Raw genomic sequence first — 18,909 nt, 5'->3', positions numbered from 1 at the left:
TGCTGATGGGTACAGTGTTTCTTTGTGGGATGCTGGAAATGTTCTGGATTGGTGGTAATGAATGCTGAACATTTTAAATAAAAAAATGCCCAATGGAAATAAATGGCATCCAGATCAGCAAAGAAATGGTTAAACTGTCGCTATATGCAGATGATATGATAGTGTACACTAGAAAATCCCGATGATCCAACAGAAAACTGTTAAGAGGCCAATTTAGTAGAGTGGCAGGATATAAGATCAATATCCAAAAATCAACAGGATTCCTCTACATTAAGAAAGAGAATTCAGAGACTGAAATGAAGAAAGCAATACCATTTAAAATAGCCAGTCACAAACTGAGATACTTGGCAGTGAAGTTAACTAGAGATACAAGAGACCCATAGAAACGATAACCACAACAAGATAAACAGTCCAAATGAAAAATGGGCACAGGATTTGAACAGACACTTCACCAAAGAAGACATTCAGATGGCTAACAAGCACAAGAAATGTTCAAAATCCCTAGCTCTAAGAGAGATGCAAATCAAAACAACTATGAGATATCATCTCACCCCAGTCAGAATAGCAAAATTCAACAGAACAGCAAGCAACAAATGCTGGTGAGGTTGTGGAGAAACTGGAACCCTCATTCACTGTTGGTGGGAGTAAAATGGTGCAACCACTGTGGAAGGCAGTGTGGTGCTTTCTCAAAAAGCTGCAAATAGAGATAGCATTTGACCCAGCAATTCCACTACTGGGAATACACCCCAAAGAGACCGTAACTGCCACCCAAGCAGATACATGCACACCCATATTTATCGTGGCTTTGTTCATAATAGCAAGGAGTTGGAAACAACCTAAGTGCCCATCAACAAACGAATGGATAGAGAAGCTGTGGTAAAGTCACACAATGGAATACTACGCTGCAATGAAAAACAAGGAACTCATGCAATATTATTCAAAATGTGTGACCCTGGAGGACATTATGCCGAGTGAAGTATCTCAGTCACAAAAGGACAAATACTGCATAGTGCCACAGTTGTAAAACAGGACTAACATCGGGGTTGGGATGAGACTGAGAAAGATGGGAATAAATAATGTCTACTGCATTGAAACAGATGAGGGAGAGAACTGTTTAAAAGGGATATGTGATTGGGTATTGTCATGACAGGAGTCCAGAACGAAAGCTGCATAGTGGAGTGGACCTGGGGGGAGGGACTGCAAAACAGTGATATGTTTCAAAGAGAGGAGTGTACTGGGGAGGGCGGAGCAGGGAGAAAAGTGCAACAATGAATGAAAGTGTAAATTTTCATTAAAGTCCATAATAAACACTATAGAGCATTTCTGAAAGACACAATAAAAATGGAAAAATGTACCCTGTTCATGGATAGGAAGACTCAATAGGGTGAAAATGAAAATCCTATCAAAAGCAATCTACATGTTCAATGCAATACCAATCCAGATACCAAATTCATTTTTCATAATCTCTATGCACATCAAAAACTTTTTCCAGTAAGGTGAAAAGAAAACTTACAGACTGGGAACAAACATTTGGTAATTCCATCTTAGACAAGAGTCTTATAACAAAAGTTTACAGAATACCCCTAGGCCTCTACAAGAAAAAGACTGATAACCCAATTATAAAATGGGCAAAAGGCATGGAAAGAATTTTCACAGAGGAAGATATTCGAATGGCAAACAGACACATGAAGAAATACCCAATCACTGGCAATAAGAGAGAAGCAAATAAAAACCACAATGAGTGCAACAATGAATGAATGGAAATCTACAATCTCTGTAAATGTTCATTAAAATTAATTAAAAGAAAATCAACAAAAAACCCCACAATGAGGTACCATCTCCAGTAAGAGGGGCAAAGTTTAACAGGGCAGCAAGTAAAGATGTTGGAGAGGATGTGGTGAGAAAGGAATTCTTATACATAGTTGGTGGGATTGTAAAATGGTGCAACCATTCTGGAAGGCAGTTTGGCACTTCCTCAAAAAGCTGAACATAGAAATTCTGTATGACCCAGCTATCCCACAACTTGGAATATTCCCAGAGAGTATGAAAACTGAGGCAGAAACTGAGATTTGTACACCAATGTTCATAGCAGCAGCATTACTGACCATCGTAAGAACATGGAAACAGCCCAAATGTCCAACTACAAACAAATGGATTGAGAAATTATGGTACATTCACATAATGGAATACTATGCAGCACGCAGAAGTAATAACTTTGTAAATTATTACCTAACTTGGGAGGGACTGGAGAGCATTATGCTACGTGAACCAACTCAGTCCCATAAGGATAAATATTGTATAAAACTGTTATTGTAGAATGAGTACAAGTATCCAGGAGAGGTGGGAGAGGCTGGAAGCAGAGGGATGTGGATGTGTAGGGGGAAAAGGGATTATTGAGTTGTACACTTTGATAGGGGTGTGTGTGTGAGGGAAATTGAAAGAATTTGTTCAAATTTGTATTTGAATTTTGTAAATAAACTATTAGAAAAAATAAACAAATTATTTTGCCATTGACAAGTTAGTGGATCTTAAAAAAAAAGCCCAATGTTTTACATTTAAAATGGTGAATCTTAGTTTATGTGAATTATTGCAATTTTTTAAAAAATTACATTTCCTAGCTTTTCTTGCAAATCCAGAGATGAGCATCCATTGGTCTAAATTCTGACTCAAATAGTGTGGCTCCAAAGAAATATCAAGATCCTCAAATCCCTATTTCTAAATCTGACTGCTAAATCCATTTGCAGCATCTCACACAACCAATTCTTTCTTCTTGAAACCTTTAGTCAATTGGCTTTTCTTTCTCCCTAGTTCCTCCTATTGTCCTAGAAGATCTCAGGGCTCAATTCTTAGATAGTTTCTCCTCTCTATTCCTTAGGTAACTAAAACTCATTTTTTGCTTTCATCTTCTACTCCAATATATCCAAACTTAATCTTCAACCTGAACCTGTCTTTGGACTCATTGCCAATTATCTGCTTGGCTTCTCCCCTACATTATGCCTCATCTCTGCAGCAACCTCCGTCTTTCTTGTCACTGAATTCTCAAACTGTTTCTTCCTCCATTCCCTTTCACCTTGTTCTTTAATCTATTAAAAAAGTCCTGCTCTATCTTCTCTCCCAGAACACAATTAAATCCTCCTAACTCATTTCCCAACAACCATTCATGACTCCCCTTGCACCCCAAGTCTCTTGAACAGAGAAGCCAGAGTAATCCTTTTTAAAAAGAATGTGTCAGGCCATAGTCTCAACATTTTCCATCAAGTTCTGTTCTCACAGAAAAAGTCAAGCTTTAACAGTGCCCTCTACTCCTGTGTGACTGAGCTCTTCATGCCACGACCTTGCCTTCATCTCTCACCGCCGGCTCATTATGCTGCCGCCACACTCGCCACCTTTGTGAGGCTCTGAACATGTCCAACACCTGTCCACAGCACTTATTCTCTCTATGTGACTCTTCTCTCTCCAGTTTTCTGTTCCAGCATCACCTTATCAGATATACCTTGTATGACTACTCCTAAGGGGGATAGCATCATTGGTCCCACCCACATAGCAATCATTCTTTTTCTAATTGCCGTTTTCTCTGCTGAACCTGCCTTGCATATTAGTGACTTGTCTGACAGTCTTCTGTCTCTCCACCGTGAATGTACACTTCATGAGGCCAAGGACTTAGTTTTGTTTACTGCATCCCCAGAAGTTAGAATCAACCCTGAATGAAGGTCTGAACTGAAATGACATCTGTTACAATTCTATTCATTGCACATTGTCCTTAAGAGCCTTGTGCTGTTTTTTCCCTTTTTCTTTTTGTGTGCCATTGAATTGGATCTGCTTGGCACAGGAGGAGACTGCCCCTCCTTCTCCAGTGGAACAGCTGGTGGATTCAAACCATGTGCCTTCAGGATTGCAGCGCTGCTTCTTGCCACCAGAGTTCCCTGAACAGCCTTGTTTTTGCAGTCAGACAGTTATGCCTGAATTCTAGGATTAGAAAGAGAGACAAATTGCCATTTTTTTAAAAAATGTTCACCAGAATGTAAAGAAAAGGAAAAGAGTCACAACTGGGTCAATAAATTAGAGTTGTAACTGAATACAGAATAAATTATTAGTTATTTCAGTCTACTTGGATCAACATCCATGAAAGCAACAGTCAGTAAGTCCAATGATGCAGTGCATCAGCACATCTACTGTGAAAGACTTCTCACACTGATAACGTAGGTGTATCTGACCCAAGCCATGGTTGTGTCCAAACATCTCATATACATGCAAAAGGTGGATGATAAAAGAATGATCAGATCAGCCTTAAAAACAATGTTTCTTAAAAGTAAGGATGTTAAAATCATACACACACAATAAATAAGGATGATGAGACTTGGACACATCAGGAACAAACAATTGGTAGAAAAAGACACCATGTTTGGTAAGACAGAGGGCAACAAAAATGTGGAAGTCATCAGTGAGACCAGCCACCACAAGAGTTGTAACAACAGATTCCAACATACCAACAGTTAGGAAGATGGTACAGGACTGGGCAACATTTGGTCTAGTTACATATTTGGCTTTCATGAATCAGAGTCAACGTGATGGTAACTAAAACCACAAAAATGAGCAAGACAAGAGCGTTGTAAATAGACCAGACAGACCTAGTCATTAGTAGTAGCCAGGAAATGGAAATGCAAAGCAGATTCTTCCATAAAGTATTACAACAAGTGGTTTTCCATATTTAAAAAAGAGATCTAAAGTACACAAATACAAACTGCAAATGGATTAAACACCTTAAATATGAAAGGAACAAAAACTAAAGAATCCAACCAAAGCTTTAAAATCAGGAAGGAGGGTGGTGGAGACCTTTATACAGTTGGTAAATATCAGATGCACAGAACATTAAGGAAAAGATGGAAAAAAATGTATCTCTCTGTATCTAAAATTATAGTAATGAAAGATAAATTTTAAAAGGCAAGCAATAGTATTGGAAAATATTTTTAAACAAATATCCATACATGGTGATAATTATGAATTAAACCAACAAAATATGCATAGCCTTCTCAGTACCCAAGTAAATGAAAAAGAAATCAACCAGATAGAATTTTTCACTTATAAAGTAATCAAAATCTGACAGGTTCAAATCAAAGGAGATCCTAGGGAAATAATTTTCAAACAAAGATAAACTAGTAAAACCTCTGTGTAGAGCCAATTAAGCAGAACTGATTAAAATGTAATATATTGGCCAAGGTACTGATCCCTAGAGAAATTCTCACACGTTCTACTCAGACATGCACTGGAACGTTAATACTGTAAATCCTGAGAAGTCTGGTATCAGGGAAATGAACAAAGAAAATGTTTTACATTCACGAATGAACATCCTACATTTTACAGAAATAAGCTACATCTGCATGCATTAAACTAGATAGAATCCCCAAATCATAAGGAGCAGAAAGGTTTATGAGAATCAAACCAGTTGCATCATTTTTTGGCACAAAGGTACCCTACCGCCCATCCTTGCCCTGGCCTTACTCTCTTCAACTGCACTTCCAATACAGCAGCAGCTAACTAGTCACATGTGCTTAGGAAGCATCTGAATGTGGCTGGTTTGAATCAAGGTGTGTGGTAACACAGCAGACATACTGGGTTTTGAAGACTTGGTATGAAAAGAAACGTAAAACATCTCATTAGTAATTATTTATATTGAAACATGTTGAAATGATGTTTAAATCTACTGGGTTAATGAAATAATTTTGCCTGCTTCTTTTTACTTTTCACACATGGCTCGTACAGTGTTTAAAATCACACTCGTTTTCGATGGACGACCAACCATGTTAGAAGAACAGCAGTTCCAGATGTCTCTCTAATAGAAAGCAACAATGTCAGCCTAGAGACTAAAGTATGCCTAATCCAGGCTATGGTCTCCATAATGACCTGATACGCATCAGAGAGCTAGACAATGACTAAAGATGATAGAAGAATTGATGCCTTCAAGTTGTGGTGCTGGAGTAGAGTCTTGAACATACATACTATGGACCGCCAAGAAAACAAACAGGTCTGTCTTGGAGAGGGGGAGACTGAGTTACTAGTCTAGAGATTAGATCCAGGCCATGCATAGCTATTTCTTGCTATGCATTTGAGAGCTGGACAATGACTATGGGTGGCAGAAGAAGTATGAATGCCTGAGTTCTGGTGCTGGAGAAGAGTACTGAACTGCCACAATCTTTAGGCGCTTTCAGGTGCCATGGTAATGATCTTCTAGAGAGCAGTCATCGTATAGGGCATGTTCTGTGATGACCAAACATCTCACCTGGAGATGACCTCTCTGAAGCCACGTGCACATGTTTCTGAAATATGCTCAATGAGGTATATGCTCATTCATCTGAATTATCTGCTCATGTGTCCAAGACTCAGTACTGGTGGCAATGAGAGTAAAAGAACAACTGTGCATGTGTTTAGTATCCTGATTCCTCCCACATGGGCCCAGATGATCCCTTCCAAAGGAGAACTCAAATTTAAGGAGTGAACTGGAGATATTTTCTTAGTGGCCACATTTGAGAGCAGTCAGGCTATATACTTGTCAACAACCTGCCTGATATAGATGACAAAACCTTGCTTGCAGAAAATGAAGAGGATCTGAAATACTTGCTGCAGAGATCAAAGACTTCAATATGGATTACATCTCAACATCAAGAAAACAAAAATCTTCATTACTTGACTAGTAGCTAACATCATGATAGATGGAGAAAAGACTGACGTTGTCAACAATTTACTTGGACCCACAAACAATATAAAAAGCAGCAAGAGTCAAGAAATAAAAAAAACATGATACAACAGGAAAATATGCTGTTAAGGACCACTTCAAAGTGGAAAAGAGCACTGATGTAAGTTTAAAGACTAAGGTGTGCCTGATACAAGTCATGGATTGCTTCCTATGCATCTGAAAGTTGGACAGTGAATAAGGATGACTCAAAGAGGAAGCCTTTGATTTGCAGTGTTGAAGAGGACTGAATATCCTGTGTAAAAGAACACATGCGTCTTGGAAGAAGTGCAACCATAGTCTTTAAAGCCAAGAATGGTGAAAGTTAATCACACACTTTAGGCCTGTTGTCAGGAGGGGCCAATCCTTGGAAGATGACATCATGTTGGGAAAGGCAAAGGGTTAGAGAGAAAGAGAGGAAGATCCTTAAAATGAACAGGCAGTGATTGTAATAATGGGTTAAAGCATATCGCAGATTATGAGGATTGCGAAGGCCAGGTTCAGATCTTGTTCACAGAGTCACTAAGAGTTGTAGTCAATTTGATGGCACCTAACAGTAGCAACGATAAAGAGCTCTTGTCTGAGAATGAGGACTCCTTCAATTTTCCTTATAGACTTAAATGAGAAAAGGGTGCAAGATGGGCATTTTCCTCCAGTGGGATTTAAAGCCTGTGAACACCCACTGGTGAATCATCTGTGAATCAGTTCTGACTAGATGTCAATGAATAAGAGTTTGCAGTCTCCCTTTTAAAATATGCAATTCTCTAGATTAATGCTCTTGACTCCATAGCTCAATTCTAGGCTTAATAAAAACGGAGCTCTCATGCGCTGCTGACTGAAAGGAGACACCCTCTAGTTGTTCAAATTCTCCAGTGAAATTCAAGGGAGAAAGATAGATGAGCTCGTCTCTTATGATTTACAGCCTCCAAAAAACCTGCTGAAGGGTCAGCTGGGAAGGTTCTAAGGCCAATGAGTCTAAATATTTATAATTACCATCTGATCCAGTAATTCCATTCAACCTCAAATGCATTGCAGTCAAGTTGGAACCAACTAATAGCTGACCCTTCTTTGGGTTTCTGAAGCTGTAAATCACACAGGAGCAGATGGCCCATATTTCTTCCTGAGCCAGGCGGATGAGACATGCCAGGGGTATGGCTTCTGGGTTAGCAATAATTCCCTATGGATGATGCCACCAGAATTCTCTTTTTAAAATATACATTCCAATTAAAGACAAATATTAAAAAAACAAATGTACACTAATTTAGAACAATTATACAGAACATGATTCACAAGAGACCAAAGGTGGAAACAATCTAAGAATCCATCAACAAATGAGCAGATAAATATTTGTCTAAATATTATTCAGCCAAATAAAGGACTTAAGTACTGACCTATGACACAGATGAACTTTGAAAACATTATTCTTAAAAAAACCAAAAAAACATGCTAAGTGCAAGAAGTCAGACACAAAAGGTCACATATTATATCAAAGAAATGTCCAGAATAGGAAGATTCAGAACAACAGAAAGCCCTTAGTGGTTGCCAGGGCCTATGGAGGGAGGTATGAGACGCAAGGTAGAGTCCTTGTGTGTATGTGACCGAGTATCTGAAAGTTTACAAAGCAAACTGGCTTTTTATAACTATTTGTTCCATAGCATTAATGGCAGTGCCTGCAATGTACTTGCACTTCTCTGACATCATCTCTGTAACTCTCTTTTCCACTAATACTAGCTCATCTTGCCTGTCTGCTACATACCTGCTATTGACTCTATTTCCTGTCTACCTCCCTGTCTTCTTTTCTTTAAAAGAATTGTGCTGATTTCCCCCTTATTTTATATTACCTTTCTATTCACTAGATAGAGGTGATAGGTGCATGACAATGTGCATAAACTGTTATTAAATCGTATACATTAAAATGATTAATTTTATGTTACATTTATCTTACTTCAAGTAAAAAAAAAAGGGAAAAAAGATCTGGAGGGAGAGCCCAAGCTGTGCACTCCCCAATCCTGAAGTCACCAAGGAGCTATAAAGTACTGCTCTTGCTTTGGTGAGCTCAGTTTATCTTGATTTATTATAACAAAAAACCAATAAATTTCTTGAAAATTTTAGACAAAGTATAAAGTAATTAGATTTTAAAAAAAGAATTAAGAAGGCAAATGACAATATACAGCTAATAAAAGAGCTGAAAGGCATTGGGCTGGACATTTTCTGTCAGAAGACTTTTAGTACTCTATGATCCTAGCATCTAATCTGGTCTGGTTTATTATTATTACTAGTCCCATAACTTCACAACAGAGCCCTGCACACCAGTGGGTGTGACATCAAAGCTGGGAAATGGCCTAGAGGACAGTGAAAACAATGACTCTAAAGCACTCTCTGAATGATCAAAGGGTGTTTTCCTCAGGTCTCACCCCATCAGGTGCCCAAGAGATGCTGAGTTCATCTCATTTGGACACTAAAAACCCTGTCCTTCCTGAACTTTCGGTGGAGGATGAGCTTACTGGGAAGTGATGCTCGGGCTGAGCGAGAGAGGTCAGTACAGAGTGTGGCTTCTCTGGTCATAACTTGGAGCTTCTCAAGGACCTGTCTCCGGCCCATGTCCTACCTTTTTATCACCCACCTATGAAGCTAGGCACTCTATGTATTTCTAGTAAATAAGGTAACTTCCCAGGAGAATTTTTTGAAACAGACATGGTAAAGGTAGATACGTAAAAGGAAAAGTAGGCATTATCTACCCATCTTACCCCACAACACTCCACAGAGGTCCCCAGTGAAATCTCTGATGCTGGTACAGATAAGTGCCTGAGGGTGTTAACTGCAATGCTGACTTCCTCTGTGCTAAGCGCTGTATTGGATCTTTTACATACATTACCACATTCAATCCTTAACAATGTTCTCATGATGTTAAGAAAGTGGTGATGAACCATATTTTACAGATGAGGAAAACCAAGGCTCAGAGAAACGTGACCGAGGTCCCCAAAACTGGAATTCAAACCCAGTGAGCCAAACCTCATAATTTCCCTGTAAGAAATACTTTCTGGAAAAAGATTTGGTTAGGCAGGCAGATGAATGGGAAAAGGCAAAGAACTGACTCAAGAAGAAGACCTAAGAGGCTGTCCCCCTCCGGACACTCCAGTGCAGACTGGAAGCTGGCAAACCTGTTCCTGTCCCCTGGGCTATCCGTATGGCACTCACCTTCTTCAGAGAGGTTGTTCTCTTTGGTCTCCTTGTCCATCTGGCAGCACCAGCCTTCTAGCCGCTCTGTTTCGGCCTGAAGTAACTTTAAGAACCAGAAGCCATCTCGGCGGCAAGCCCCTGGCTGTGCTGGCTCCGCTGGGGAGCTGGAGGTTGTCTCAAGCCAGGGGTCAGGTGGGGGCAGCGAGGACGCTTCTAGGGCAGGGTCGCTGTTGTCTCCATAGGAGAGGTTGCGCTTGATCTGGGCAATCTTAGGGGCCTGCCGGGGGCCAGCATCGATGCTGATGGAGTTGGGGTGTGCGGTACAGTCCGGGAGGCTCCTCTCAGATGACTTACAGCTTGAATCATTGGCATCCTGGGTATCTGAGTCGGTGTCCCGTCGGGAGGACATGCTGTGGGAAGGGGCACTGCTTCTGTGGGTCAGAGATGGAGGAGGGTGGGGATGTAAGAGGAGAGTCAACAAGAGAGCCAGCGACCAGAGGCCACCCCAACCCGGACACACAGGAGACAGAGAAACGGATGCATCATCTGCTCACCATGCGCCTGAAGCGGGCCCCACAGCCCCCGTCTCATTCTCGGCTCAGCCCCGGCCCCAACCCACCCACGCCCACACGCACACACACACAAGGACAAGGTCATAAGGTTGTCTGTTTACTGCAGTGGGGCCAGGAAGACCGCTAACACCAGGGTAGCTAGGGCCACATCTCAGCCCACCACGGCCCCCTCCATGGTTGATGAATCTCACAGAGCAAGTGCTCATGGCCCACCCGCCGCCTCCCATGACCGGGCCGCCGCCCGCATCCCAAACCCAGCTTGGTTATTAGAAATCCAGCAAGGAGAAGTGGGTTAGGGAGAGCAGGAGGAGAAGGCTCGGGAGAGGTGAGAGCAGGAGGAGGAGAGGAGGGGGAAGCAGCCACCGCCTCTGCCCGACTTACCGCCAGTCGTCCTCTACCTGAACCCCGATGGACTGGAATTTGGTAGCGGGACTGGGCTCCTCTTTTGGCACTGGCTGAATGCAGTCAACCTTATTGAAGGACAATGACAGCAACGGCACGGAGACAAAGACAAAAATAAAAAACAAACACCACACTTGCTGCTGAAATTCACATTAGTGGGACGACGCAAATGGACGTGTGGACAGACAGACATGGTGCATGCGGACACTGCACGCGGGCCCGAGGCTGGACCAGGTGAAGCCGGGCACTGCTCATTCGTGCGGAGGCGGGCCAGTGGGCGGGAGTGGGGTGGGGTGGAGATGACTGGCTTTCCCTACTCTGAGGAGGGTGCCATCACATCGATCCCTTTGAGTCCGTTGTCGTCCGAGAGATGAGAACCGTTCCTTCTAGTCCTCTCCTTTACACGCATCAGAGAGAAGAGATAAAAGGACGACGACGAAAGAGAAAGAAAACACACACACATACAAAGCCACAGCCGTTATCTGGTGTAGTTGAAGCTACGGGCCGTCTTGAGGCAAAGATCACTTTCCCAACCCTGTGCGTGAAGCTTGGAAAGGCAGCTGGAGGTGCTGCGCTAAAGGCAAGCCTTGGACAGCAGCTCTAGATTTGAAAATGACCACCAAGGCAACAGCTGGCCAAGCCCCTGGACACTCTGGGATGTCCCTGAACATCCAGTACATTTGACTGAGGCCATTTAAAGCTCTGCGGAGCAGCAGGAAGGCCAGGGAAGACTCCAAAGCTAGCACTTTTATCTGCATTTCTGGGAAATGGGAAGATGTGGTTGGTGACAGTGATGCCTCCGTCCTACTTTTCCTGGGCCAAAGAAGCCTGGGCACGAGAAAGCCAAGGGGCCCCTTCTGTCCTCTCTCATGAATGAGGGATGACCCACATCCCAGCCAGGCACTGGGGTGAGTACTGTCAGGGTGAGGTATGACCCACATCCCAGCCAGGCACTGGGGTGAGTACTGTCAGGGTGAAGACCCTTGTCTGTGCTTGCTGTACAGAAGGAGGGCAGGAAAGTGCTGGGGTGATGGGGCTAAGCCGCAGGCTGCTCCTTGTACAGGGGAGCAGTGGCTATCCTTCTCTGGGAACATTAATCACTACTTTTAATGCGATGCAGTGCAAGCCTGGGACTGTATGGAAAGGGAAGCCCAGGATAAGCCTGAGAGCTAACGGCCCTTATTCTGCTGTGATTTTTTGTGTAAAAATGTATCAACCAAGAGTGAGCCTCTGTTCTTTCTAGGGTTACCTTGGAAGTTAAGGGTATCTAATGTGTTCAAGGAGAGGGTGAGGTTGTCCTAAACAAAGTCTTTGGGCTTTAAGACTCAGAGCTGGAGACTGGCTATTCTGTTTTCCTAAGAATCCCACCAGGAAAGCTATAGAAGCTAAGGACTGGATTTCCACAGATGAAGTACGATAAACTCAGGAAATGTGGCCTTTGGGGCCAAATTTCCTCTTTTATATATGGTGAAATGGAACCCAAAGGTACGTCTTAGAAAATATCCAGGCAAGAAATTGGCTAGTGAGCCTTCTCTAAAATCATGCCTTCCCATTGTTTCTCCAGAACCTTCTGCGTGTCCATGAGCCTCTGCTTGCATTCTATAGCTTTGTCATCAAGCTAGCCATGTCTAATGGCTTGGCAGTAGCTGAGACATGGACATCCTTGCCAGCCCTGAGCTGCAGTGCGTACCACTTTGTGCTCCTTGATGGCTCCTCCACCATTAGATTCTGTCTCCCCAAATGTCTGGCCTGTGGCAGTGGCCCCTTCTCCCCAGCCCTGAATGCACTTCTATCTAGGGTGTCCTGGGGCAGGCTCCCGTCTAGAGGAGGGAGACATCTCTCACTAGGAACTTAGAACACCTGAAGGATCAGACTGGAGCCCAAGTTCCCCACCTCACCTAATGGATTACTCACGTATGAACATGCAGGAAGGGCAGTGAAGCAGTGGAGAGGCTGGCATGCCCACCCTGCTGTCTGCCATGACAATAGGTGTGTTGTGAGTCTTGGCTTCTAGGAAGGTCTGCTAGTTCTGGTCATGTGGTCCTGGGGACTATCTGCCTGGAACCATTTCCGTGGAGGGAGGCACTGGGACCAGCTTCACACCTCTCAATTTGACACAGGCCTCCTCGAGCCACCTACCTGTCCCCAAGGCCCGAGAAGGCTCTGGGCAAAGTTCCCCTTGGCCAACCCCCATGGCTCAAGGGACCTGGGTCCTAGGCCTTTGGCCCATTGGCGTCTATGCTCCACGTTGCTCCCGCCACCAAGCGGGGCTGTGGTCTCCGCACCCGAGCTGACCTTGGATTAGAGAACTGTTAGGCCAGTCCTGCCTCTTATGGGCTGGCTGGCAGGACAAAGAGTGGACGGACAGACAGTGGACAGGTAAAGAGGGGAGAGGAGATAGCCGTCTGAGTGTAACTACATTCACTGGGGCAATCCATTGGGAGCACCAGGACAAGTGCCGTGGCCGCAGACTGTGGCACGCATGGGTGACCACGAGGAAGGCATGGCCACAGGTGAAATTAGCTCAGCCACTTGGGGCTGACCTCCCCCAATCAGACAAACCACCTTTTCCCAGGAGACCTAGAGGGCCCTTGCCAGATGTAATTACACGCAGGCAGGTCCATGGAGCACAGTGAGGACACAGAATGCAAAATGGAGCTCCTACTTGTATTCCTATCGATGACAGTTTCCTTTTGGGGATAGCCTCAGGGTGGGACTCAGAGCTGGTCAGTGTCCCTTGGTCACTCTTCAGAGATGCATGTTTTGGGGGTGGCTCAGGGGCCTCAGAGCCTGGGGCAACTCCACCCCGTGTCACGCTGGGTGGCCATGTACTGCTGTCCAGGCTGTCTGACGAGTTGCTCAGGCCTGACTGGCTCGTCACCTCACTCTTGTGGTCCTGGCTGTCCAGATAGGTGTCCTGGGCAGACTCGGTACTGCTTTGAACTGTGACTGAGATGAACGGCTTTGACGTGGTGCGTGGAGGGACTGGGGGTGGGGTCTTCTTATATGCCACTAAGCATGATGTACCTGCAGAAGGGTGAGAACACAGAAAGGGAGAAGGTGAGGCCCCACCTCCCTCAAGTTTCTTCCAAGTTTGAGGTCCTGCATGATCTGGCCCTAGTTCTGACCTCAGCATTCTCTCAGGATATTTTGGTGCAAGAGAATACAGGCCAGACATAGCAATGACCAAGACAGACACAGATCCTGTCCTACCTCGTCCAGGCCAAGTCTAGTGGAGGATCAACATTAACCAGAGTCTCTCCATCTCCTAGTCATACCCAGAGGTATTATCAGGGTGGGACATGGGTTAGACATTTGGTGCATGGTGCCACAGGCGAGACTCAACCTGGCCTGAAGGCTGAAGGAAGCATTCCCCTGGAGGCTAGTGACGGTGGAGTGGAGGTCAAAAGCAGGGCTAATGATTAAGGTCACCTCTGCTTTAAGTTCCTTGAGAGACTGACTGTTCCCTTCCTCCTCTTGTCCCTGCTTGGATTTCCCCTTTCTTTTTTGCTCAAGGGTCATTACTTCCTTCAGGACCAACCATCCCTTCTTTGACAATTCTGCCTTGCCTGTTCCCTTTACCAGTCTGCCTTCTCCAAGATTCCACCAGACCTGGTCCAGCTCCCTTCTCCATCAAGGGCCTGCCACAGGTGTGAGCTGATAGTCATCTCTGTATCCCACTCTTAGTTTGGCCCAGATTAGGGACATAGAACACTGAAGGCCTACTGCTTGCTTCTCAGATACTGAGAACTTTTTGTTCAAAACAAAATGGAGTTTTCAAATAGCAGCAGTTACTTATAGTGAGGGAATGGGTCAGACTCAATGACTTTTCTCCTCACTTTAACGGGTCACTTTATCTCACTGAGGGCTTAATCAAGCCCCTAATCAAGGTGTGGTCCTGCTTGAGGATCTGGAGTCAGAAAAGTTAAAGCTTTGTCTCTAAAAGAACTTCCAATTGGAGATGGTGACAGAAATGGTCCAATGAAACTCACAAGAAGAAACCAAGTGTCAAAGGGCTGTGGGTATGGGACAAAAAAAGATCCAGTAAGAATATGCACTATCATTGCATTCACCTATCAAAATGGCTACAATTTAAAACAGTAATAAGGCGAGCTCTGGTGACCTAGTGGCAGGAAGCCACACTGCAATCCCAGAGGTGAGCAGTTCAAATCCACCAGATGCTCTGCTGGAGAAGGAGGGACAATCTCCTCCTGTACCAGTTAGATCCAATTTGATGGTACACATACACACACACACACTGAATGCTGGTGAGGGTGGAGAAACTAGATCATTCATACAATGCTAGTGGGAACATAAACTGTTACACTCACTATGGAAATGGTTCAGCAAGTTTATTATAAAATTTAAACAATTTCATTTTGGGGAATTTATCCCATAGAACTGATAAAGTATTGGTTTGGAGATGTAAAGTCATGGCTTCATGAGACATCTTAGTTAATGGGCCTATCTCCTAGTTCTCTGTGGAGTGTTAGGGGGGGTTTAAAGGCTTACAAGTAGCCGTCCACCATCCAAGGCCTGGTCTCTCTTTACTTGGAACAACAAAGGAGGAGACTTGGGGACTGGGGGAAGATATGGAATGTGTAGCTGTCTACTCAACTGTTTGCTCTGACGTGAGACCAGAAGGCTTGGATGGTGCTTGGCTACCTTTACTGAACATTCTGATTAAAGATTCTATAGATGAATCCTGATCAATAAGAAGAAGTGGAGGACAGAATTTAAAATTTACACATTGTCAATGACTCTCATGTTCTGGAGTAACAGAGGGTAGATGACACCGCAGAACCACTGCCTTGACACAAAATTTTTTAAAATTTTTATTTATTTATTTTATTATTTTGCGTGCGTGTACCATCAAATCAGATCTGACTCATACAGGAGGAGATTATCCTTCCTTTTCCAGCAGAGCATCTGGTGGCTTTGAACTGTGTGCCTCTGGGACTGCAGTGCAGCTTCTTGCCACTAGGCCACCAGAGCTCCCTGACACAATTTTTTTTTAATTTTTATTATTTTTTGTGCATGTACCATCAAATCAGATCTGACTGGTACAGGAGGAAATTGTCCCTCCTTCTCCGGCAAAGCATCTGGTGGATTCGAACCGTATACCTTTGGGATTGCAGTACAGCTTCTTGCCACTAGGCCACCAGAGCTCCCTGACACAAAAATTTTTTAAAAAATTTTATGTTAATTTTTGTGTGTGTGTGTACCATCAAATTGGATGACTGGTACAGGAGGAGATTGCCCCTCCTTCTCCAGTGGAGCATCTGGTGGATTTGAACCGTGAACTTCAGGGAATACAGGCCTTGACACAATTTTTAAACTTTCAATCAAAAATATCACCTGAAATCATCTTAAAAGCAAGTAACAATTTAGCTTGACTAGGAAAAATAAATTGACCTTGAAACTTGTCATCCTGCACAACATAGATGAATCTAGAAGAAATAATTCTCAATGACATAAGTCAATCACAGAAGGATAATTATGGTAAAGTATTATTATGAAAGGCCAAGGAAGGGTTCACACACAGTCATCCTTGAATGGTTACCAGGGAAGGGAGGGAGAGGGGACTAAAAAATCAGTAAGAAGGGTGAAAGTTTATAGTGAATTAATAGGTCCCAAATAGAAAAATCGAGGGCCATGAGGTGATTTTGATTCAGTAACACGGCCTCCAAGCTGTAAATCTTTATGGAAGTATATTGCCACATTGTTCTCTTAGAGAACAGCTGGCAGGTTCAAACCCCTGACTTTCTGGTTTAACTGCAGAATACTTGAAACGTGTGTTGTGTCAAGAATTTATTGTTCAGCTCTGGTGGCCTAGTGGCAAGAAGCTGAACTGCAATCTCAGAGGTGCATGGTTCGAATCCACCAGATTCTCTGCTGGAGAAGGAGGAACAATCTCCTCCTGTACCAGTCAGATCTGATTTGATGGTACACACAAAAAATAATGAAATTAAAAAAATAAAAAAAAAAAAGAATTTATTGTTCAAAATGACATTCCTAGCCACTGACTTAGACACATACATGGGTGGTTGTTGTTATTAGGTACCCTCTGAGTAGTCGAGTATGACCCACAGCAACCCTATGAACAGATCTGAACCCTGTTCTAGCCTGTGCCGTTCTCACACTTACAAACTAGGGCCCAGCAGTCACCATATCAATTCTCTTGGCTGAGGGTCTCCTTCACTGACCATTATGCCTCTCTCCAAGGAACAGCCCCTCCTAGGAATATGTCTTAAGAATGTGAGGCAAAGCCTCATCATCTTTGCCTCCAAAGAGCACTCAAGCTGCACCCTCTCCAAGACATATTTGTTCTTTTGGCCATGCATGGGATATTTAGCGCTCCTCTCCAACACCTCAGCTCAAAGGCATCAATAATTCTTCTGTCATCCTTATTCACTGTCCAGATGTATTCACTGTCCTCAGATGTAAAGCAAGTGATCAGAAAGACCAGGGCCTGAATCAGATATACCTTAGTCCTCAAACTTACATCATTACTCTTTAATAATTTGGAGAAGTCCCTAACTGCAGACTTTCCAGTGCAATACATCTCCCGATTTCCAGATAGCTGGTAACAAGGGTGTTAATTGTGGATCCAAGTAAGATGAAGCTGTTGACAGTTTCAATCTTTTCCCCATCTGTCATGATGTTTCCTATTGATCCGGTGGTAAGAATCTTTGTTTTCTTTACATTGAGATGCAATCCATATTGAAGGCTGTATTCTTTGTTCTGCAGCAACTGCTTCAAGTCCTCCTCACTTTCAGCAAGCAAGGTTGTCATCTGCATTAACACAGGTGATGAGTCTCCCTCTGATCCTGATGCCACACACCTCTTCATAGAGTTCAGCTTCTCAAAGAATCTGCTCAGCAGTCAGACTGAATAGATACAGAGAAAGAATACAACTCTCACACGCTCCCTTCTTAATTTTAAATCATGTAGTGTTCCCTTGCTCTGTTCACAGAACAGCCTCTTGATCTAGGCATAGGTATCAGTACTGGAGACCACCAGCAGGCAGAGACGCGGAGCCTTGATGTAAGTGCTGAACTTGGGACTGGTACTTCATAGATGCAAAGCCAAGGCCTTCACCCAAGTTTGGGACTGGGTGAAGTCCCAGGATTGAGAGGGCAAGGGGAATGTCATAATTAGCAGAACTAAGGAGAGAACTGTAATAATGGCTTCAAATGATAAGTCTGGAGGGCCTGGAAGCATACTTCTTCAGAAGCTGTCTTGAGAAACTGTATCCTGTTGTAACCTGAGTTAACCTCAGTTGTAACTTAACTTTTCTAATGTTGTTGTTATGTGCCATCGAGTCGTTTCTGACTCATAGCGACCCTATGCACAACAGCTCTAAACCCTGCTCTGTCCTGCGCCAACCGCACCGCCTCTGACACACCCATCCCGATTACCCCAGTCACCGAATCAATCCATCTCATAGAGGGTCTTCCCCTCCTGCGCTGTCCCTCCACCCTCCCAAGCATGATGTCCCTCTCCAAGGACCCGTCCCTCCTGGCAACATGTCCAAAGTATGTCAGACGAAGCCCCAGAATCCTTGCCTCCAAGGAGCAGCTTGGTTTAATCCTCTCCAAGATGGAGCTGTTTGTTTTCCTGGCAGTCCAGGGTACATTCAGTACCCTTCTCCAGCACCACAGCTCAAAAGCATCCACTCTCCTGTCCTCCCTAGTCATTGTCCAACTCTCTGATGCATAACAAGCGATTGCAAATACCATGACCTGTATCAGGCGCACCTTAGTCTCCAGAGAGACACTGTTGCTCCTGAGTACGTTTGAGAGGTCCCTAACGGCAGACTTTCCCATCGCAATACGCTTTTTGATTTCCTGACTGCTGGTACCAAGAGTGTTAACTGTGGAGCCGAGCAAAGTGAAGATGTGAACACTCTCAATCTCTTCATCACCCATCCTGACGCTGCCAATTGGTCCAGTGGCGAGAATCTGTCTTCTTGACGTTGAGCCTTAGTCCATACTGAAGGCTGCAGTCCTTGACCCTTCGCAGCAA

At 43.9% G+C, this 18,909-nt stretch overlaps 1 protein-coding gene across 2 annotated transcripts in view; it reads right to left on the bottom strand.

Moving 5' to 3' along the window:
* Nucleotides 1-18,909, bottom strand: part of DLGAP4 (discs, large (Drosophila) homolog-associated protein 4) — a 92,513-nt gene that overhangs the window by 15,217 nt on the left and 58,387 nt on the right. The window contains exons 6-8 of one of the 2 annotated variants that reach the window (XM_006881497.1): nt 13,547-13,908; nt 11,199-11,278; nt 9,926-10,338 (exon numbers count right to left, since the gene is read on the bottom strand). In XM_006881497.1, the coding sequence (XP_006881559.1) occupies nt 9,926-10,338; nt 11,199-11,278; nt 13,547-13,908 (855 nt within the window). Of the gene's footprint in view, nt 1-9,925; nt 10,339-10,860; nt 10,950-11,198; nt 11,279-13,546; nt 13,909-18,909 lie in introns of both variants that reach the window. The other variant, XM_006881496.1, reaches the window with a different exon arrangement.

This window comes from Elephantulus edwardii, unplaced genomic scaffold (assembly GCF_000299155.1).
Source record: "Elephantulus edwardii isolate Elephantulus edwardi_28Jun2011 unplaced genomic scaffold, EleEdw1.0 scaffold00015, whole genome shotgun sequence".
NCBI classification, from domain to species: Eukaryota; Metazoa; Chordata; class Mammalia; order Macroscelidea; family Macroscelididae; genus Elephantulus; species Elephantulus edwardii.
Note: the sequence above shows the minus strand (reverse complement) of the source record. Positions and strands in the feature narration are given on the sequence as shown.